The sequence below is a fragment of the Garra rufa genome, chromosome 1 (genome assembly GCF_049309525.1).
Source record: "Garra rufa chromosome 1, GarRuf1.0, whole genome shotgun sequence".
In the NCBI taxonomy this organism is placed as follows: Eukaryota; Metazoa; Chordata; class Actinopteri; order Cypriniformes; family Cyprinidae; genus Garra; species Garra rufa.
The window spans coordinates 74,263,876-74,287,180 of NC_133361.1; the positions used below are offsets into that span (position 1 = coordinate 74,263,876).

The 23,305-nt window shown below is 42.6% G+C and overlaps 2 protein-coding genes across 2 annotated transcripts in view; both read right to left on the reverse strand.

Moving 5' to 3' along the window:
- The window catches only part of LOC141319911 (NACHT, LRR and PYD domains-containing protein 12-like), an 812,443-nt gene that overhangs the window by 457,423 nt on the left and 331,715 nt on the right, over positions 1-23,305 (reverse strand). The window lies entirely within an intron of this gene.
- Positions 1,840-23,305, reverse strand: part of LOC141338761 (complement C3-like) — a 55,774-nt gene continuing 34,308 nt past the window's right edge. The window contains exons 21-41 of the mRNA XM_073844382.1: positions 22,729-22,938; positions 22,534-22,597; positions 22,365-22,451; positions 20,238-20,441; positions 20,061-20,136; positions 19,847-19,981; positions 19,298-19,409; positions 19,077-19,233; positions 11,203-11,366; positions 7,240-7,395; positions 7,015-7,074; positions 6,844-6,934; positions 6,704-6,752; positions 6,330-6,420; positions 6,085-6,174; positions 5,834-5,939; positions 2,797-2,886; positions 2,592-2,672; positions 2,337-2,420; positions 2,081-2,216; positions 1,840-1,981 (exon numbers count right to left, since the gene is read on the reverse strand). Coding sequence (XP_073700483.1) covers positions 1,840-1,981; positions 2,081-2,216; positions 2,337-2,420; positions 2,592-2,672; positions 2,797-2,886; positions 5,834-5,939; positions 6,085-6,174; positions 6,330-6,420; positions 6,704-6,752; positions 6,844-6,934; positions 7,015-7,074; positions 7,240-7,395; positions 11,203-11,366; positions 19,077-19,233; positions 19,298-19,409; positions 19,847-19,981; positions 20,061-20,136; positions 20,238-20,441; positions 22,365-22,451; positions 22,534-22,597; positions 22,729-22,938 — 2,385 coding nt within the window. The remainder of the gene's footprint in view (positions 1,982-2,080; positions 2,217-2,336; positions 2,421-2,591; positions 2,673-2,796; positions 2,887-5,833; positions 5,940-6,084; positions 6,175-6,329; positions 6,421-6,703; positions 6,753-6,843; positions 6,935-7,014; positions 7,075-7,239; positions 7,396-11,202; positions 11,367-19,076; positions 19,234-19,297; positions 19,410-19,846; positions 19,982-20,060; positions 20,137-20,237; positions 20,442-22,364; positions 22,452-22,533; positions 22,598-22,728; positions 22,939-23,305) is intronic.

A 23,305-nucleotide genomic window follows, 5' to 3' on the forward strand; every position in this document is an offset into this window, starting at 1 on the left:
TTGTACTCATGCAAAATACTTTCTTCTTACTTAAAAAACCCGTTACCCTGCACAGTAAAGTCCCCAGTGTTAAATCAACACTGCTCAGAGTACATATGGTCCCACTCCAGATAGTGTTGAAGTAACACTGAAGCAGTGTTTAAGCTAACGAGGTAATTAGGTGATTAACAAAGTGATGATTGATCATTATTGAAGACACCTGATGTTAATAAGCAGAATCACCAAAGGAGAAAAACCAACATTTTTAAGCAACCATTCTAATGGTCAGTGTTTGCATTAGTTGGGCTCTTGACCCTTGAATATCTAATACAAAATTTTGTTTGGCTGCTGTGTTTGAGTTAAAACAGCCAGCCAGGAGCTCATGTCATCAGGTGATGATTATGTTTTAACATGTTCATTGTTTGATGTGAATCACATTCACAGCAAAATCCCCGGTGTTAATTTAACACTCCCAGTGTTAATTGTGGACTCATATATACACTGGCTTCAGTGTTAAAGTTAACACTGAAGCAGTGTTGAAGTTAATGAGATAATTAGGTGATTAATGAAGTGATGATTGATCATTATTGAAGACACCTGATGTTAATAAGCAGAATCACCAAAGGAGAAAACCAACATTTTTAAGCAACCATTATAGTGGTCAGTGTTTGCATTAGTTGGGCTCTTGACCCTCATATCTTCAATATTAGGTATTATTTGGCTGCAATAACTGAGTTGTAACAGCCAGACAATCCAAGAGCAGAAGTCTTCAGGTGGCATTGACTGTGCTTGACATAATCATCATATAGTGACTTGAGTATTTGACATAGGATTTCCTTACAGACTACAAGAAACTGTGAACAAAAGAGCAATCAGTTTTGGCATAATCAGACAGATGATGAAAAAGTAGTTTTTTTTAACTTAGACACACAGACATGAAGAATCAGCGTGAGCATCACAACAACGGTGACCATCAAAAAGCGTGTTGTAGCCAATCAGAACTCATCCATGACTCCCATCATGCATTGCGGCATGAATAAATTATGAGAGTTCAGAGTTGATCTGTTTATCTGAATATGCCGTTTGTCACCATTGTTGAGATTCATGGGCTGGTTCTTGATGTCTATGTGTGCCGATGTGAAACACTTTTTTAATACAGGTTGTAAAAAAATCTTTCCAAAACAGTATAGGAAGTGCTGGATCTTCTGTGGGTTGTTAAGGCTATTACAATAAGCACAAAAAAAAGCTAACAGATTAGACACGGTGATTCAAGCCAAATAATGAATATGTTAAAACATAATCATCACCTGATGACATGAGCTTATGTCTGGCTGTTTTAAATCAAACACAGCAACAAACAAAATCTAGTATTAAAGATCTAAGGGTCAAGAGCCCAACTAATGCAAACATTGACCACTATAATGGTTGCTTAAAAATGTTGGTTTTCTCCTTTGGGGATTCTGCTTATTAACATCAGGTGTCTTCAATAATGATCAATCATCACTTCATTAATCACCTAATTATCTCATTAACTTTAACACTGAAGCCAGTGTATATATGAGTCCACAATTAACTAAATTTAGCATTTAGAAAAGAAACAGAAACATAATCCCTTATAAAAGCTACTGGGACTTCTTGCAAAGAATTAAAAAATCAAGATTGTTTAATGCTTGTAAAGTTTATTTGATAAATGGTTTCAAATGTTTTTATATTTCTATAGTTCTATATTTGACTCATTTAAGTAAGCCGAGCATACTGCATGCACTTTAAAACAAAAAGTCTGCAACTGTTTCTAAATCTGGCAATGTGCTTGAATTAACAGCTGAGCTGTGGCTGTTATGCTGTTATAGTTGAAAATCTTTAACTGGAGCATCCATGTTGGAAAAGCTTGTTGGCAAGCGAGCTGATGCCAATATACTTTTCTCGATATTCTTTTTTCTGGGCCTCCTCGTCTGTTGGCCAGTATTCAATCCAGGTGTCCTCACCCAAGTGGTACCTCAACCTGAGATGATTGAGAAGAGTGAGAACGTTTTTTCATTAGGAGCATCCATACGGCAGATATATTAAAAGAGTCGTACTAAAAACTACAACATTCTCGTACTTTCCACCAATCCTTGGAAGGCTTTTGGTTTGGCCCATAATCAGGTACGTCTTGCCTTTTTCAAATTTCAGAAAATCTCTACAGAAAGGATGAGCCAAGAACGACCTCATATTTCTTTCTACGCCTGGATCAGAGCCTAAAAACAAACACAGACACAAAGCCAGTGCAATGGACCAGTCACAATCCTGATTCACAGTTGATTCTTTCATGTCCAGCTTTTGCCACAGTGAATCAGAAAGAAAATAGCAACCGATACCTTCCTTCAGCACTCGCTCAATTGTCATGTTATAGATGTCTGCATGCAACGAGAAGCCCATTTCCAGCACCCTGGTTTTATAAACTACAAGACAAATGCAATGCATTATCATCTACTGTCCGTGACGGCTTAACTGGCAAGAGCTGACCTTTACAGGACCCTAACATTTCCAAGCTATTCCACAAGATGTGATCTAACATTCTCTGCTGCTACAGTAATTTACTCAAACACACACAAAGCATTTAGGGTGTTTACCATATTCTGCTGTATGTTGACAGGCCTTTTCTTCACGTTTGTCCTCATCAATGTGTTCATGCTTTTGCAAACTGCAGTTCTCTGTCGGGATATTTCATTCATTTACCACACTTTGATTCTCTTTCTTTCTCATGAGACTTTATAGAATGGTATTTGTAATGGATGTTGTACGTTCATCTTGCGGATAAAATGAAACTGTAAGTACCTTCAGCACACTGGCACAGCGCCTCATGGCAGAGTCTGTTCAGCGATCCATCTTTCTTATGAGGATGGTAGAACTTCACACAACGCTTATCTGTCAAATATGGAGGTAAAGTTTAGTATTTCAGCCATATTAGTCCCTACACAGTGGGCCTCACTAGTGACTGAAAATTGGGTGTACGGTCGTTTTTAGGCAAAACTGTGAATTTATCAATATGGATGTGAGCGATGGCTATGATGTAATCTCACGTCAGGTCTGAGCTTGTATACGCAAGTTTTTGAATTATCCTGAACTAACATGCTGCATAGAGAATTGCGGAGAATTGTATTATGACAGCATTTTTTTTCATTTAGACTATTTTCCTTACCGACAAACACAGGAACAAAATAAAAAGGGCTACACAAAATATATTTATCTTAAATCCTTAAAGGAACACTCCACTTTTTTTGGAAATGGGCTCATTCTCCAACTCCCCTCGAGTTAATAAGTTGAGTTTTACCGTTTTGAAATCCATTCAGCCGTTCTCCTGTTCTGGCGATATCATTTTAGCATAGCTTAGCATAGATCATTGAATCCTATGAGACCAATAGAGTCACGTTCAGTTTCGGTATTTGTAGATTAGGAACTACACTTCCATTCCGGCGTAATAGTCAAGGAAGTTTGCTGCCGTAATATGGACACAGCAGGCGCAGTAATATCACGCCGGTCACATTGATTTTACTGCGCCTGCTGCGGCCATATTACAGCAGCAATCTTCCTTGACTATTACGCCAGAATGGGAGTGTAGTTCCTAATCTTATCGGCCTAGAAAATCGCAGCTTTACATTCTCTGCTGGTCTTAGTACACGATATAACTACAGAAGAGTCAAGTGTTAAATAGGACAAATATGGAAACTCGTTGGTCATTTTTGAACGCGATGCTATTGGACTAATAGGATTCGATGATCTATGCTAAAAGTGATATCGCCAGAACAGGAGAACGGCTGAATGGATTTCAAAACGGGAAAACTCAACTTATTAACTCGGGGGGAGTTGGAGAATGAGCCTATTTCCAAAAAAAGTGGAGTGTTCCTTTAAAGGTGCCATAGAATGCATTGATACAACATTTTAAATTGTTCTCTGATATCTACATAGATGGTGTATGGCATGGAAAAGGGCAAAAATGATAAGTGAAATCTTATGTACTGCAATGTAACAGGCTACCGCTAGCATTCCTGCTGAAAAAAACAGCATATGCTTGTTAGGTAGGTTTTGGTGCTGGGATGCTGGTTTATGGTGGTCCTTTGCTGGTTTATGCTGGACATTTGCTGGTTTATGCTGGTCCTTGACCAGCAACATGACCAGCATAAACCAGCTAAAACCAGCATACCAGCACCAAAACCTACCTAACCAGCATATGCTGTTTTTTTCAGCAGGGATTAAGCTAACCGTGTCCCTTCAGTGGCTCGCCTTATTTTATTAGAACGTGTCTTTTGTTTTTTTGCCTTTCTGGTACAGACACTAACTCATCCCTGCACTTAACATCTCTTGCACAACCTGGAACATAACATTTATTCTTGTGATCTGCCATTTTCGCTATTGTCCTCGCTTTGTTTTTTCACAATAGCCTAGCTGCAGAACTTCTGATGATTGGGCGATGCAAATGTTGGGGGCGTAACTATTAATGATCGCGACTCTTACGTAATAGTGTTATGTTGGAATTGACCTACTTTTCAGTGGTCTTTTGCAGATTTATATAAGAAGGAGGAAACGATGGTGTTTGAGAGTCATGGTATGTCATGTCCATGTACACAACTGTTACTATGCCAAGGTAAATACAGTTTTCCATTCTATGGCACCTTTAACAGACTTACAAAAGATAAAAATCTGCGACAAGTATAGGCCACTTTTGTTTTATTGTTTTATTATCTTTAACTGATCACATTTTTGCGAATATGAATGATGATGTTTTACGTGGATATTGGAGACTTCCAAATCCACTATGATTTTTAAAATAATACTGTTTTGTTTCACATTATGTAGTTTTAAGAGCTTTTTAGGTGAGAATGTACTTGTTTAGACTTCAAATATGCGGTTTGTTAATAAAGAAAAAAGTCTGTTTACAAATTTGCGTTAACATTTTTGGGTATGTGAGCTCCAGAGTGTCCGCAGCTGTTCCGTGCTCAAGAACCCTCCCGAGAGTGCCTACAATCGGCCAGATCTCTGGGATTTTACCACTGGCTCTGATGTCTCTGTAGTAGTCGAACATGAGATGAATTGTCAGTAAATCTAACGGGCAGTCTTTGGTTTTATTAATCTGGTATTTGTTCCAGAGCAAATAGTTTTGGCAAAATCTCATCATGTTTATGTAAATTCTGTGCTGTATATCAGAGCACTGCCTGTGTAGTTACTTTTGGCTGAACTTTTATGATGACTGTTTAATGATGACTCATTAAATATTATTTTTCAATAATTGTTTTATGTAAATAATAGTATTAGGAAACTGTGTTTTTAATGACTTTAGTTCCCTCTCTGTCATTAACTTCAACGTGGTTTCGAATGTATGAAATTAGGAGTCGCTCTAAAGAGCCCTACGGCTGAATCACAGCTGTGCCAATATTCAGCCATATCTGACGTCTATGAGTGTGATATTGCTTATTTATCGCTACTCATTTTTCATTTTGGTTGTAATGCCATTAAATTTGCAGGGTTTATATAGTTTTTATATTGTTTGTAAATGTTTTGTTATATTTACTGGTATTTAATATATATATATATATATATATATATATATATATATATATATTAATTTATGCCATTGTTTGCAATTAAAAGGTTAAAGGGTGTTTTTAAAGTAAAGTCAATATCTCTTTCATGAGATTACTTCCTCTGTTTGGCCGGGTTACATTTCTCATGCTCGTAAGAAAGCAAGGCTTCTAAACCAGGTTGTTTTTAGGGGCGTTAGATTCAAATGACTATTGGTTTCTGCTGCCAGACTTATCACATCTTTGGTACGAAGGGATTGGCGGCATACGAATGTTTCATGAATCACACCACACACCTGGAGCATAGTACTCATACAGAGTGATTCTGGCCGGCTGCAGCATTCCCACTTCATTGATCTTGTGCATTCTAAAGACAAGCCTGTCCTTCTCTTTATTAGAAATCTAACAAGACATTAAGTAAAAAGCTGTTATTTTGAGCAATCGCTATACCAAACAGCAATTCACCCAATTGCTCATAGCAAAGGAGATGTACACTATTCGCAAAAAAAACAAAAAAAAAACAAAAGGCAACAGAGTGGCGGTGTACCTTATCGATGTAGATGATAAGAGATCCTTGCTCTGACAGCTCCTTGTTCAATTCAAAGTTCTGAATGTACTTATCCTTACCACTGTACAACTGGCACAGTCACAAAGAGAAAAACAGGTTTGATATCAGAGTATAATGTTTAATGTTTATTCTATGAATTTAATTGAATTCAAGTTAAATGTGTTAGCCTTATAAATATTGTAAGATTTGATGAACTTTCTCAATCTTTGACAAAGTTTATTTACCTTTGAAAGATCACGCTCATCCACTTTGAACCCTGTCAGCAGGCCAATGTCCAAAATAGACATTTCTGACTTATTTAACGGGTCTTTGAAACTGCAAAGGAGGATTAAGATGATTTATTTACTGATTGGGTTAAAGTTTACCATCACACACTGCAGCTTCCTCTTGTGCAAAATGATCACATGTACATGTCGCTTCACCTGTTTTTCTTTAAAGTATTACAAAGTTTCATGCCATGACACATTCTTGACAAATTACTAAAGCATAATCTGGATATCGTGTATCTGGTCTTTCTAGACATTTAAGCAAAGAGGAAGTTATCAGACAAATGGGCTCCAGTGAATGTTGTTTAAAGTTAGAATAGCTGTATACTCACATGTATTCAATAGTGATCTGGTAGCTTTCAGAGGCTCCAGGATAGGATACTAAACACAAATACAAGAACATAATTCAAGCTTATTTTACAGCACAGCAATTTAACTTACATTCATGTCTCATTATCCGGATGGATCCTACCTTCAGGCTCGTTCACCATCTGCACACTGAGATCAAACATATTACAGGCATAGTCCTTCTCTTCAGGCATAGCATAATACACAGAAAAGACCTGAGAGGAAAGGACAGGAACTGTTGAACACAGAACAAAATGCAGGTGAGGACATCTTGAGCGAGTTCATAAATACTCACCGAGAGCATGGCCACCCCGGTCCCTTGAGCTGTGATACTGAAATTTTTCGTAATGTCAAACTGAGAAAGAAAAAAACACTTTTAAGTGATTCATTTAATACAAACAACATGTGAATCAGATTGTGTCAGGGGTAAATCTGCATTAGGCATCATTTTAATAAAATTTTTCAACTGCATTATTCAATGCAGCCTTAAAACTGCAAATAGTCATTCATGTTTCCAGACCTTGTCTGAGTGTGACCTTTGAATATTCAATGGTCTGATATTGATTTTGGTTTTCTCTTTTCTCTCCCCTACAGCCAGCTCCAGGTTTAGGTTGATGTCGGCTTTTTTAACCTGAATGCGGTACTCAGCCACGGCTTGGAAGACTATGAACGTTGCCTAAACAGATAATTAAACAAGACAAAAAATGTTTTGTTAAAGGATATGGCCGATTAGTCATGTTTGTATTTTATTTTTTGTTGCCGTTTTTATGAAAACGGTCCACCAGTAAATAAAAATAACAATTTTGAAAATCTGAAATCCTTTTTCAAAATGCAAAATCTCATTTGCATGTCACACTTATTCAGATATAAAAAAACATCTGGAGGATTTCTCAGCAGATGGACATTTTTGGAGTGCATGAATATAAGCCTCTAAATGTTTTACTGGTATATTGATAAAACAGTTTTCCCTTAAATGGTTATGAAACCCCTCCGTTTCAGCACTTGCTAGCTCTCACCACAGTTTTGAAAAAAAAAACAAAAAACGCTGCAGACAACTTTGGGTTCAGACAGTTTCATTTCACTCCCATCGAGTTTAAAACACACATAAATGCACAGCCATTTGCACTATGCATCGAAAACATGAAAATAGCACACTACCTGACCTCGGCCCATCGGTCAGGTGGTGTCTACTATGTAGCCCAGAAGCCCTCTCTGGCTGAACCTCACGTAGATGGTTGATGTCGACAAAGTTTGCTTTCTCGACGCATCCGTCTTCCAGGCTGGCCTTTTCGGCAACACTGTCGAGGACTTTGGCCAGAAGTTCTCAGCAGTACTAAAGCAAACAAGGGTGATCTAACAAAGCTCACGTTTGTTTGTGGCTGTGGGTGCCCCCTGCAGCTGTTCTTCAGCATGCCGCTATATCCACCACAACACTGCTAAACGGTCCTGAGTCGGGTTACCCAGAGATGGAGAAGTTGGCTCTTCGCACCCCCAGGGGAGGGCCAGGAGATTGTGCCTTCACTGACCTCTGGGCCAGTGGTACCCACCTATTCACAAAAAGATCAATTTTCTCAATCTCTGTTTTGTTTCTGAGCGATGCTTGCCTCCTCGGACTGGGACTCGGAGCCTGGATTCACCACCGCGGAAACAAGTGAACAAGGTAAGTGCTGCCCCTGGCAGCTCGACTTTTCTCCAGGACGTACTGCTTCCTGGGATGAGTCATGCTCCCCTCCTTGGCTGACCCCCCACTGTGGGTACGTCAGTTACCGCTCTGTTGATCCCGCTGTTACGCAGCCTTGGGGCCTGGCTAGCTCTCCCCAGTCCATCTCGCTGGTTGATCTGGACGGTACGACACTGCTACCCGATTAAATTCGCAAGGTTCCTGCCCAGGCATCCTTCTCACATCTACGGACTCAGATACCTCTGTCGTGCATGCAGAGATTGCAGTTCTCCTAGCTAAGGATGCAATCGAGTCGGTCCCCCCAGCCGAGATGAAATTTTGATTCTACAGTCCCTATTTCATCGTACCCAAGAAGAGCGGTGGGTTACGACCTATCCTGGACCTTGAATGGCTTCCATTCAAGATGCTCACCTCAAAGCGCATCCTTTCATGCATTCGTTTCCAGGATTGGTTTGCAGCCATCAACCTGAAATACGCATACTTTCATTTCTTAATTGCCTCGACATAGACCGTTTCTTCGGTTTGCTTCAAGGGTCAAGCATATCAGTACAAGGTCCTCCCATTTGGCCTGTCCCTGTCTCCCTGCATCTTTACTAAACTCGCGGAGGGTGCCTTAGCCCCACTTTGGGAGCAGGGCATCCGCTTCCTCAACTATCTTGACGACTGGCTCATATAGTTCACTCGCGAGATTTGTTGTGCGGCTACAGGGACCTGGCACCTATATGACAACATTTTGCTGGCTACACGATCGAATCCTGACATGGGCATGGCACTATAGCACACTCCGGGTCTGCTTTACCCCGGAGTGTCACCGCCTCTTCAGCAAGTACCCTTAGGACAGGTGTGAAGGCATTCAACACAGATGCCTCCGTGACCAGCTGGGGTGCCGTATGCAACTGGCAAGCAGCCTCGGGCTCCTGGGTAAGACCTCAACTGGAATGGCATATCAATTGCCTCAAGTTGCTGTCTGCCTCCCCGGAATCCTCCCACTGCCAGCTCTTCTACTTTCTGACAGAGGCTCCCCTCAGAAGAGACGCGCTGGCACACAGCTGGCCCTGGGGTCTCCCTCAAGTACACTTTTCCCCCAGTGAGCCTCCTTGTACAGACTCTGTGCAAGACCAGGGAGGACGAGGAGCCCGAACCTAGTTTATGGACCTTGTGCTCTTCGCGGCAGCCCCGCCCTGGAAGATTCCCCTGAGGAAGGACATTCTTTCTCAGGTGACTGACACCATCTGGCACCCGCGTTCCGATCTATGGACCCTGCATGTGTGGCTATTGTGACAGGACACAATAGACCTCTCAGGCCTTCACCAGGCCGTGGTAGACACTATCACTCAGGCTAGAGCCCCCTCTACAAGGCAGGCCTATGCTCTGAGGTGGGGTCTGTTCGTTGATTGGTGTTCCTCTCGCCAAGAGGACCCACAGATATGCTCAGTTGGAACGTGGTGCTTTCCTTTCTGCAGGAAAAGCTGAAGTGGAGGCTGTCCCCCTCCACTTTAAAAGTGTATGTAGCAGCTATTGCTGCATATCACGATTCGTCCCTAGGGAAGCATCACCTGATCACCTGAGAGGTGTGAGAAGGATAAACCCTCCTAGACCACATCTCACCCCTCTCTAGGGATCTCTCTGTGGTCCTTCTAGGTTTGCGGGGAGCTCCCTTTGAGCTGCTTGGTTCAGTCGAGCTGAAATACCTGACCCTTAAGACCTCTCTAGCAGGCATCTGTAGAGCTGCAGGCTGGGCGACACCCAGTACCTTTGAGCCAAGGTAATTTGTGGGAGGCCGGCTCTGTGTCAGCTTGCTGCACCATTCCTTACAGATCTGTGCACTTTTCCTCTTGTGTGAACTCAGGGTCCTACATGCCCCGCAGGCCGGACTAGGATAGAGTAGTATGTGACTGTGCTCTGGTACGGGGTGTTCTTTACCCCTCTCCGGTTGTGGCACTATGTCTCAGTATTCCACAGTAATATTACCATGTATTCCCTTCATATATCTATAACTTAGGTATATTCTTCCTCTTATTCCACATGACTAAAATCTTGTCATTGTCTCCGCCCCCAGTTGCTTCATACACCTGGCACCTTGGCTTACAGGGCGTTGGGCAGGTTACGCATTCAGTCCATTTGTCCTGACACGCTTGCCTGTCAGCATTTGTGCCTCAATTACCTAATGTGGTTCAGGATTGTGGTTTAGGCTCAGCTGCTCAGCAGAAACCTGAGTGAATGTATGCATGCCGCCATCTTAAATAACCGTACGGGTTATAAATAGCCGTAACCATATGTACGGGGGAGTGGCTAGGCATGCAAATTCCACTCGCCATTGTTCATTGCCCTTTTCTCTTTAGCTCAGAGGTGATTGATTTGCCAAGTATGATCCCAATATGTCACTCAACGTAACCATTACTTTTTTAAGTAACAACAGTAACTACAAAGTCACAAGACAATATCTGAGTTACTTTTTCCTATAAGTAACACCAATGCTTTGTTTTTACATTTAATATGCTTTATGTATTTAATCCCATTGTATTAACCAATATCTTTGCTGCGTATCTTAGATGATATGTTCAACTACATGTTTAAACAGAAATAACTATAGATGAGCATAACATTTGTATTTCTTATTTTATTTTTTCCTTTCTTCTCTTTTGGTGTGAAGGGGCTTTGCTGCCAAAAACAAACAAGCCCAGCTAAAATGAGAAAAAGTAATTAAAACAAATGTAATGTAACACATTACTTTTTATACAAAAAAATAACTAATGCATTCCTTTAAATACATCTTCCCCATAACTGGTAAACTTAAAATACCTGTGTAGTGTCGTAACCCCCATATAGGGTTTGCTGCATTCCCAGCCAACGCACTGCCTGTCCAGCTCTCTCATAATCCTTTACCTTTACTAGGGCAAGCACTGCATAACTTGTAGCCCTTAGAGAGAGATGGTGTTCTCCAGGAACTTTCCAAAATATTCCATCTAAAAGTGGGTAGGTATAAGCAAAATGTGATAATCATAGTTTTGATTTTTTATATATAATATTGTGCATCAAAAAACATTTTTAATTATTTTATTCAAGAAAGTTATACAATTGCTGGTTAATGCGCTGATTTTGACTGCACTAATGAATTGTAATAAAACAAACACCAAAAAAACATTTAAAGCTTAAAAGCTTTTCTCTTTCATCATCATAAATGCAAATTTCAGATTTTTTTTGTGTGTTTTGTTTTCTTTTAAATATATTTTTATATAGTTTTTATAATTTTTATTTTCATTTTAATACATCATTTTAAAATGAAAATGAGAAATGTTTTCATTGGCATTGTGACGTAGTCATGGAATCATCCGGAGACGTTGGATCCATTTGCAACAGCTTTATTCGTACACACAGAGTAAACAAGCAAGGTTCAATACCGGCTGACTGGTGTGGTGAAGATAATCCGACAGGGGTAATGAGAGTCCGTGCAAAGGGTCGAGGCAGGCGGCAAGACAAAGGGGTAATCCGATAAACAGGCGGGGGTCGACAATAGGCAGGCAGCAATGATTCACACACACGATAAACAGTCCGGTTTGTAACAGAAAGGCAGTCCGTAAAGAGAACGCTCAGGATTGGTAGCATAACTAGCAAAACTTCGCAAAGTCTAAGACGCCAAACAGCGCTATAAATGGCCGCCGCGGGAGAAGTGACCCGGGAGACCCGGAACCGGAAATGATCGTCCCAGGCACGGGGTTGTGGGTAATGTAGTGAGTTAGAACTCAGGTGAGAGTTCCCGCTGGCGGAGGTTGGAGGGAGCCACAGAGACCGCGCTTGTGACAGAGCCCCCCCCCTGCGAGTGCCTCCTGGCACGAGGAGGTAACCGACGCCGGGGTCTACCCCTTCCGCGGGGAGCTGGTCGACCTGGGTGAGAGGAATGAAATTCGGCGGTGAGCGAGGGATCCAAGATGTCCTCGGCCGGTACCCAAGACCTCTCCTCGGGGCCGTAGTCCTCCCAGTCGACCAGGTATTGGAGTCGTCCGTTCCGGCGTCGGGAGTCCAGGATGGTGCTGACTCGATATACCTCCTCGCCGTCGATGATCAGGGGGGCAGGTCCCTGCTGGGCGGTCCCCTCTAGGTTCTCCACTCCTCCCGGGTCACCAGCGGGCTTCAACAGAGAGACATGAAAGGTTGGTGAGATACGGTATTCTGCAGGAAGTTCTAATTTAAATGAAACTGGGGTGATTTGTCTGATTATTTTGAAAGGACCCACGTACCTGGGACTGAGCTTCTTGCAGGGTAGGCGTAGACGAAGGTCCCGGGTAGATAACCAAACCCACTGGCCGGGCTCATAAGGGGGGTTGGGTCGGCGTCTGCGGTCGGCCTGGACCTGAGTGCGTCGAATGGCTCTTTGCAGATGGACGTGTGCTAGATTCCAAGTCTCCTCGCTTTGCTGGAACCAGGAGTTGACCGCTGGGAGTTCGGAGGGTTCCCCTGACCAGGGGAACAAGGGGGGTTGAAATCCTAAGATGCATTGAAATGGTGTGAGATTGGTAGCAGGCTTGCGTAGTGAATTTTGGGCATACTCAGCCCAGAAGAGGTAGCGGTTCCAGTCTTCCTGATGGTTTTGACAGTATGAACGTAGGAAGCGGGTCAACTCCTGGTTTAATCTCTCGGCTTGGCCGTTGGACTGAGGGTGGTATCCGGATGTAAGGCTGATATTAACTCCAAGCAGACGGAAGAAGTTAGTCCAGAGACGTGAAGTGAATTGCGGTCCACGATCTGATACAATGTCCTCGGGTAACCCGTAGAATCGGAACACAGAGTTACATAGAGTCTCCGCTGTTTCCATGGCAGTGGGGAGTTTGGGGAGAGGGATGAGACGGCAACCTTTGGAGAAACGATCGATGACAGTGAGAATTACAGTATAACCCTGAGAGGCGGGTAGGTCCGTGATAAAATCTATGGCGATGTGGGACCACGGGCGCTTGGGTGTGGGTAAAGGCTGAAGAAGGCCTGCGGGTAACTGATGTGAAGCCTTAGCAGTGTTACAAATGGCGCAGCTCTTGACGAACGTGACGGTATCTGAGCGTATAGAGGGCCACCAGAAACGGTTGTTGAGCAGTTGTAGCGTTGCCTCGATACCTGGGTGACCGGAACTTGGGGTGGCATGAACCTCGGAAAGGACTCGTTTACGCAGGTTTGCTGGAACATAGGTGAGGTGGTCGGGACAGTTAGCTGGAGGAGGGTCCAGTAGGTGTTCCTCTGTGATCTCAGTCATGATGTCCCAAGCTACCGGGGCCACGACGACGGAGGTGGGTAGGATAGTTTCAGGAAAGTTAGTATGGAGGTCGGGTTCATGAATGCGGGAGAGGGCGTCCGCCTTAGTGTTCTGAGAGCCGGGTCGGTAGGTCACTTGAAATTGAAATCGGGTGAAGAAAAGGGCCCATCTAGCTTGGCGGTGATTGAGGACCTTGGCAGAGCGAAGGTATTCCAGATTTTTATGGTCGGTCAGCACTGTAAAGGGGTGACGAGCTCCTTCGAGCCAATGCCGCCATTCCTCGAGAGCTAGTTTGATCGCTAGCAGCTCTCGATTGCCCACGTCATAATTTCTCTCTGCGGGGGTGAGCTTGTGAGAGTAGTATGCACAAGGGAAGGTCTTGGGGGGTTGACCCTGACGTTGTGAAAGTACCGCTCCTACGCCGGTACTGGAGGCGTCTACCTCTACTAGAAACGGCCTGTCGGGATCTGGGTGGTGGAGGATGGGAGCCGTAGTGAACCTTTGACGCAAATCGTGGAATGCTTGGATGGCTGTAGTAGACCAGTTCAGACGGTGGTCCCCCTTTTTGATCATGGATGTGAGAGGCGCGGCTACGGTGCTGAAATGTCTGATGAAGCGGCGGTAGAAGTTGGAGAACCCCAGGAAACGCTGGAGCTCCTTGAGAGTTGTGGGACGTGGCCACTTGCGAACTGCATTTACCTTAGTCTCGTCCATAGCGACTCCTTCAGGGCTGATAACATAGCCGAGGAAGGCGATTTTGCTTACGTGAAACTCACACTTCTCTTCCTTGGCGTACAGTTGGTGCTGGATGAGACGTTTCAGAACAGCTCTAACATGTTGAATGTGCTCGGAGTAGGAGTTTGAGTAGATGAGAATGTCGTCTATGTAGATTATAACCCAGCGGTTCAACATGTCTCGGAAGATTTCGTTGACGAAGGCCTGAAAGTAGGAGGGGCTATTGGCTAGACCGAAGGGCATAACCCGGTATTCATAGTGACCGGTGGTTGTTGAGAATGCGGTTTTCCACTCATCCCCCTCGCGAATTCTGATGAGATTATACGCTGAACGTAAATCCAACTTGGTGTAGATCTTGGCCGTTCGCAACAATTCCAGTGCAGGAGGTACGAGTGGGAGTGGATAGCGGTATTTGATAGTTATGTCGTTGAGGGCCCGGTAGTCAATGCAGGGACGAAGACCTCCGTCCTTCTTTTTGACGAAGAAGAAGCCGGCCGACGCGGGAGAGGTGGAGGGTCGAATGAATCCCTTGGCCAGTTCCTCCTGGATGTACGCCTTCATGGCCTCGGACTCGGGCTGAGAGAGGGGGAAGACACGCCCACGTGGTGGAGTGGATCCTGGGATGAGGTCGATAGCACAGTCCCCTGGTCGATGAGGCGGTAGTTGAGTGGCTTTAAGGCGGCTGAAGGCCTCAATAAGATCCTGGTATTCGCTGGGTATAATCGTATCTGGCCTAGGTTGGGTGCGTGGCTCAACTGTTCGGGTGATTCGTGGGGAGCAATGCATTTGACAGTGAGGAGACCAGTGAGTGATAATTCCCTGAGTCCAAGAGATGGCTGGTTCGTGTAGGTGGAGCCATGGGTAGCCTAGGATGAGCGGTGATTGGGGTGAGGAGATAAGGAAGAAGCGAAGGGTCTCTGAATGGTCAGGTTGGATCTGTAGAGTGATATCGTCGGTGGTGTGATGGATCCGTCCAGATCCTAGCGGTCGCCCGTCGATGGCGGCCACTGCCACAGGTGAAACACAAGACAGGATGGGTAAGTGATTATTAGCAACGAAATCTGAGTCAATAAAATTCCCCGCTGCCCCCGAGTCAATCAGGGCTGTAGTTTGAATAGAATTCCCATTGAACATTAGGGTAACAGGTATTTCACATCGATTGATATGAGGTTTAACTTGACTCACCGAGGATGGTGGACGTGGGGGTCGAGTGGGACAGTTGGCCCTGATGTGTCCAGCCAAGCCACAATACAGGCAAAGATTGCTCTTTAGCCGTCTCTCCCTCTCCTCCAGGGTCAACTTGGTGGCTCCTAACTGCATAGGTTCAGGAACTGCCTCGACGGTGGGTAGATTCAGGGGCACGGAGGAACCTGGTCGACTTGGTTTACGAGCTCGCATGACGTTGTCAATCCGGATGGACAGATCGATGTATTGATCTAACGAGAGACCCTCATCTCTACAGGCCAGTTCTACTTGCAGGTCCGGATGTAGCCCTCTCCGATAGTGGAGCTTGAGAGGCCCGTCGTTCCATCCACTCTGGGCTGCGAGGGTGCGAAACTCGAGTGCATAATCCGCTGCTGTACGCCTGCCCTGTTTGAGTGTAACAATCTGCTCCCCGGCCTCGCCGCTTTGTGAGCTGGGTTGAAAAACTGCTTTAAAACGTTCCAGGAAGTTAGCGAAGGAGGGGAAGGTTGGTTGACCCAGATTCCACACGGCGGTGGCCCAGTCTAACGCTCTTCCGGAAAGCAAGGAGCAAACGAAGGCTATTTTGCTCTCATCCGTGGGATACAGATGGGGTTGTTGATTTACGAACAACGTACATTGCAATAGGAACCCCTTACATTTAGTAGACGTACCGTCAAACTTCTCCGGGAAAGCGAGACGTGGGCTGGTGGTGACTGCCTGAGCTGCTGGAGGTGGCGTAGTTACCGGAGGTGGAGCAGGCGAGGTAGCGATCTGTAGGCCCTGCAGTGCTTGTACTAACTGTTCCGTTAGGTGGGTAAGTCGGTCGAGTTGCTGCTGGTGATGTGTCAGGACCGAAGCTTGGGCGGTGAGCTCGGTGGTAAGCTGGGCGACTGTCGCTGGATCCGTAGGTGGCGAAGTTTTCTGTGACGTAGTCATGGAATCATCCGGAGACGTTGGATCCATTTGCAACAGCTTTATTCGTACACACAGAGTAAACAAGCAAGGTTCAATACCGGCTGACTGGTGTGGTGAAGATAATCCGACAGGGGTAATGAGAGTCCGTGCAAAGGGTCGAGGCAGGCGGCAAGACAAAGGGGTAATCCGATAAACAGGCGGGGGTCGACAATAGGCAGGCAGCAATGATTCACACACACGATAAACAGTCCGGTTTGTAACAGAAAGGCAGTCCGTAAAGAGAACGCTCAGGATTGGTAGCATAACTAGCAAAACTTCGCAAAGTCTAAGACGCCAAACAGCGCTATAAATGGCCGCCGCGGGAGAAGTGACCCGGGAGACCCGGAACCGGAAATGATCGTCCCAGGCACGGGGTTGTGGGTAATGTAGTGAGTTAGAACTCAGGTGAGAGTTCCCGCTGGCGGAGGTTGGAGGGAGCCACAGAGACCGCGCTTGTGACAGGCATCTAGCTGAAAAAAAGCTTTTATTTTAGTTAGCAATTATTTTATTTCAATGAACAAACATGTTTTTGTTTTATGATTTCAGTTCTATTTGGGAGAATGCAAACTATTGCCATAAAGAAATGTATGGAAGCCCATTTCCGCCACTGAATAAAAAAAAAAAAATAAAATATTGCAACTTTTTTTCTCAGAATAGCGAGTTATAAAGTCAGAATTGCGAGATATAAAGTCGGAAGTCAGTTTGCACCCTTGGTGAGCGGAGCGAGGGGTGTATTTTTTAGTTCCATGTTTAATAGATGAATACCCCTTAATGATATAAGATGTCTACATTTATTGTTTCTGAATATAGTTTGTGTCTTGTATCAAAGGGTTTCATATGTTAATAAAAAAATTATTGTTTATGTTTTGTTTTTCTAAATGGCTAAATGGCTTTAAGGGTCATTTAATGTGTATGACTTACATACAAATGTTTTATTATGCACTGTAAAAGGTTTGAGGATTTTTTTTGTACATTTGTGTCATGCCAAAGGCTTGTTTACCAGCTATTTGTGTGTTTACCTCTAGTTTTCACGGTGCTGATGCTGCTTACAGAAGAATAAAACTAACTGCACCCGTTAGAGACTCTCTGCCTGATATTTAAGAAGCCAAGGGCTGCTACAATTGATATATAATCAGACTAAGTATCAAGGCCGCCCATGCATGTTAAACAAATATTAAAGCAATAAGCTCATTTGTTTTACCCACGAACAAAAATACGAAAAATCGAGCTTAATTTTCGTTTTTTCTGTTTCTCAAACAAAACGAAATAATAATAATAATAATAATAATAACAACAACAATAAACTATGATTATTAGACATATTATGATTTTTATATATTTCTTTAATTAATTTTTGCTCTTATTTCGATTTGCAGTTACATTAAAGTCATCAAAATAAATATCCCAATGGCCCATATTACTGTGTGTCTGATGGGATAAATTTGGTTATTATCTGAATGTAACTTCATCACACAATCTCTCTATATGAAAACCTACGGTAACTAGGTTACAGTTGATCGCATTACATTGTCCATCTGATCCAACTGTGTATTAATTTTTCAATTTAAAAAAACATTAGCCTATGCAATTCAGTTGTCCTTTGTGGGCTATGTATGAATACCAACAGTGAAAATCATATCTATAACTAAGTGTCATTAGTGCATTATTACACATGATCTATCTGTTATGTTAATGTAGCGTTTAAATTTTAATTCACAAAAAAGTCAACATCTATGAATGGGACGTGTATTAAGTAAAGTGTAAGTGTCGTGCATTGATTTGAATGTTGTTATTTCGCCGTACATCATTCTCCCCCTACTGGACACATCAGGAATAACAGGGGCGTAAAACTGTTTAGGCCGTAGATCTGCCTTGCTCCAGGTCTGCAGCCTCCCCGTATAGATAACTGCAGCAGCGTGCAGATCCTCCTTTATATCAGGACTGTGGCGAAGGCAGCGTGGACAATCGCCTATAGCTCGCTCACATGTAATCATATATTTTCTATAACGGGAAAATCATATAGTTTTTATGACATAATATGTCGTTTTAACAAGACAAGATCTCCGTTTCCTATCGTGCTTTGCCAGAAAGTGTCACAAATGAACAGAAACAAAAGTCAGAATTGCGAGATATAAAGTCGCAATTGCGAGAAACAAAGTCAGAATTTTGACTTTTTTTCTCGCAATTGCGAGTTTATATCTCAGAATTCTGACTTTTTTCTCGCAATTGCGAGTTTATATCTCAGAATTCTGACTTTTTTCTCGCAATTGTGAGTTTATATATCAGAATTCTGACTTTTTTTCTCGCAATTGCGAGTTTATATCTCAGAATTCTGACTTTTTTTCTCGCAATTGCGACTTTATATCTCGCAGTTGTGACTTTATATCTCGCAATTCTGACTTTATAACTCGCAATTCTGAGAAAAAAAGTCGCAATATCTTTTATTATTATTTTTTATTCAGTGGCTGAAACGGGCTTCCATAGAAATGACCTCAACTGTATTCAATCTCACCTTCCATTCTACTACATTGACTTTTTGACAGACTATAATGTTACCGACCTTTACTTTCAGTGGAATGTCTATTCAAGGTGTCTTTATTGAGTGTTCCAGCATTGGCCAAAGCGTAAGAAGTCATAGCCACATCATAAGCGCTAGTCAGACTGTGAACCTTCTGTAGCAGGTAATCAACAGCTTTTTTCATATTGCTCTGAAGATTCTAGTATAGAGAGAGACTGAGTGAGACGAAGATGACATATCAGAGCACTCTTTCCAGGAATCACACTTACAAGTTTATCACAGATGCTGCTACCCTCTTGCATGGCAATCAGGACAAATGCAGTCAGAGAGGCATCAGCGTCTTTCCCGTGTACACCACCCTGGAATTTAAATATACTCAAAAAATAAGATAAAATGTTGAATAACCATGTAACAAAAATATTGAAATGCTTCCAAAAAAATGTTAGGTGCTAAGTGCAACCAGGAACAGCCAATGGTTTGGCAGACTTTTACATACTGTACTTCTAAGTTATTCTGGGCACATATTCACACAACATCTTACGGCTAAAAGTAGCTTAACTTGTTGATTTAGGAGTACGTCATAGCACTAAAACTAGCTCCTAAATCTGTAAAACATTAGGAGTAGTCAGGAGGGCTCCTAAGTCACTAAGACCAAATCACAATATGGTGTACTTTGTTTAAAGCCATGACTTTTACATTATTGAAGGCACCATTCTATTAACATTTTTTTTTACCTTTTTTTTTATAGGACAGTAAGAAAACAATAGGAGAATGGGAATGATTCACAAATTTAACTTCCTACCATAGTTGACGCTTCTTCTTTAAACCTGCCATCTGGCAGCTGTTTGTTTTTGGCCAGCCAGTTGAGGGCGCTGCATAGGACGTTCTCCTCTATGACAATTAGATCACTGGCCATCGCAAACACTTCAGCTACGTATGCTGTCAGCCTGTAAAGGGAAGCAAGAGAGGAAGCCAACTTAAGCATAAAAAACAATCATAATCTCTAAATAATATGCATTATATCACCATGTGCTGCTCGGCGTATTTGTCCAGACACCATATGACCCGTCATTTTTACGGTAGGTTAACTCCAGCTGATAACCTTGACCAAAACAACAAATTAATGAAACAGTGGTGGACACTCGCACTCAATTTAACAACTGGGAGAACATTCAAAGGTGATGTTGAGGGTGGTCAGCTGACCTGTTCTGATGTGATTAATGGCTTCATTACGGTGCTCCATGCCAACAGCCTCCCATTGATTGGTGCTGTCCAGATAATGAGTGGCAATGAGAGGTAGAGTCATACGGATCATGTTCTGCTCTCCACATCCATATGGCTGGACAATGAGCTGACCCATAAAATGTCCACTGATGGCCTGCTCGACTGTGCGTGTTATCTCCTCACCTGCAAACATTGAAGGTAACTGACTGCGATTGGGTTTTGTAAGTCATACTGACACCAGTCTGGTTGGTGCGCACAACCAAATATACCAAATATACCAAGGGCCCTATGAATAGTCAAGGAAGTTTGCTGTCGTAATATGGATGCAGCAGGTGCAGTAATATCACACAGTGCCTGAAGTTTGGTCACAATAAAAAAAAAAAGCCGGTCACATTAGCAGTTACCTAGCTGGGAACTAATTTCAGGCGCTGCGTGATAATACTGCGCCTGCTTCAGCCATATTACGGCAGCAAACTTCCTTGACTATTACGCCGGAATGGGAGTGTAGTTCCTCATCTTATCGGCCTAGAAAACCGCAGCTTTACATTTTCCGCTGGTCTTAGTACACTATAAAACCACAGAAGAGTCAAGTGTTAAATAGGACAAATATGGAAACTCGGATATTTTTTGAATGCAATGCTATTGGTCTAATAGGATTCAATGATCTATGCTAAGCTGTGCTAAAAGTGATATCGTCAGAACAGGAGAATGGCTGAATGGATTTCAAAACGGTAAAACTCAACTTATTAACTCAGGGGGAGTTGGAGAATGAGCCTATTTCCAAAAAAAAGTGTAGAGTTCCTTTAAAGGGTTATGAAACCCCAGGCAACTTTTTCTGAGATTTTAGCAGAAGTGTTTGTGTTGCACATCATAGAAAGCAACGTTGGCATCTGCTAATATTAATTGTTAGAGATAACTGGTTAATTTTGAGCTTTTTTGCGCTATTTTCATCTTCCGGGTTTAAAATCTACATTGTCCTGACGTCAGCTTTTGTGACGTGGCGATGGACTATAGTACATCGATGACGCGTCGGTGTCTCATAAATATTCATGCCGCTGCGTGTTCTTATCCTATGCGAAGTCGATTCGCTTAATTATCCACGACAGCGCTTGCTGATTTGCTGTGGCAGGCGCTTCAGTCTCAGTCTATGAGATCGCCCAGAGCCGTTTGTTTCTCTATGGCTCTGAGATCGCTTACATTAACTGAGAGGAACGTTCATGAGTGAAAGAGTCCGGCACACGCGATTCATTCACAAAGTAAGTGTAAGCGGTTTTTCTTTGACGCAACCCATCAAAAGGCTTATATAAACGCGCCAAAATAAGCCTTAACAGTTATTAGTGGTTCAACAGTGTGTTCATATATAGGTTTTCGATGCATAGTGCAAAAGAATGCACATTTATTTGTGTTTTAAACTCGTGGGGAGCGAAATGAAACTGTCTGAACCCAAAGTTGTCTGTGTGGTCTCTCTCCCCGATCTCCCCTCTACTCCACGCAGCGCTGTGAGCGCGCCACGCCCACTTCTGCAGCATTTTTCAAAACTGTGGTGAGAATAGCCAGTGCTGAAACAGGGGGGTTTCGTAACCCTTTAAAGGACATGCATTTTTTCAGTCTTTACACTGCCGATTTTAGCTGTTTTTTTCACCAGGGTATTCTTCTCATACTGTGTAACATACAAACATATGCAAGGCTGAACTACCTCCTATGTTTCTGTTAGGAACTATGTATGTTTGCAAAAAATAAAATAAATTTTATATTTGTGTTTGATTACAGTTCAAAAGGTTAATTAAAGAACACAGAATTTCTAAATTCAGAATCTGTTGTAAAATTGTTAGTTTTATGCATTTAATTAGACGTGCTTTTTCATTACTGACTTTAAATTGTTTTAATTATATTAATTAATGTTTGCATTAAACGGAATCTAGAAAAATTTAAATGGAAAACCTTAAAGTTAAGTAAACTTTAAATAAAATCTCATTATATCAATTAATTCGACCAGCTTTTTGATTACCCATTAAAACGAAACCCAGAAAATTTTAACCAGAAAAATTAAAATGGGAATAAATAAATAAACAGATTTCATAGTATGCCTCAGAGAAAGATTTTCACCTATCACTGTGATCACTGTGGCAGCAGGTGTGTTTGGAAACTTTCTGTGTGGGATATTGCTCCTCATGGACACAACCTGCAAGCCGCCTGTTCGATCAAGAGGACACAGGGTGTTTAAAAAGATTTCAGCTGTCATTTGCGGATATTTTCATTGCATTTATAGCTGCACCTGGATGTTTAGATGGGTTGATCTCCACAATTCTCTCCCGAACTTCGGTAAGCACACCTTCAGGCTGAAAGAAAGACGAATGCAACTTACAGGACACATTGAAAATCTCTAAATAAAGTAACTGAGGACAAGTCATGTCAGATTCCTGCAGAAATCACCAAAGCCTTCCTCTAAATGTTAACACAGCACACTCACCACCACCTTCAGCTTCTTCCTAATTTTGTCTTTACCAATCAAGCTGTTTGCTTCGACTTCAATCCACTGCTCTGTCAGCTCCATGGGGATGATAATGAGAGGGACGGCTGTGGAGGACATGGGGCCAACGGAAACCCTTATCCCATCTTTTGTTTTTTTGCTGACACTGCTGCAAATATCCTCTGATGTCCTGAATCTAACATTCACCCTCTGGTATAAGACACAAAAACACCTTAGGCATGTGGAAAAACTGTACAGTCAAAGCTTGTAAAAGCATGACATGTGAAATAACAGGCCAAAACTGATTATAAATATTTGGTGCAGCTGCTGATATTTACATGAGCATAAAGTAAGATGAAATTCTGATGTTGGTAATATAAATCAATGAGCTCTTTATGACATGTACAGTTTTATCATTCACATATGACATCTGTCAGTGAGTAAAAAACAAACCAATGGCTTCTGTTCGCTGGATCTGAAAGACCAGCACTTGCGTTATTGAAAAATGCTTCAGTCTCGGGGGGAAAAAAGGAGCTTTTCCCCAAAGTGTCTTAATCAGACACAGTACTCGTTCCCG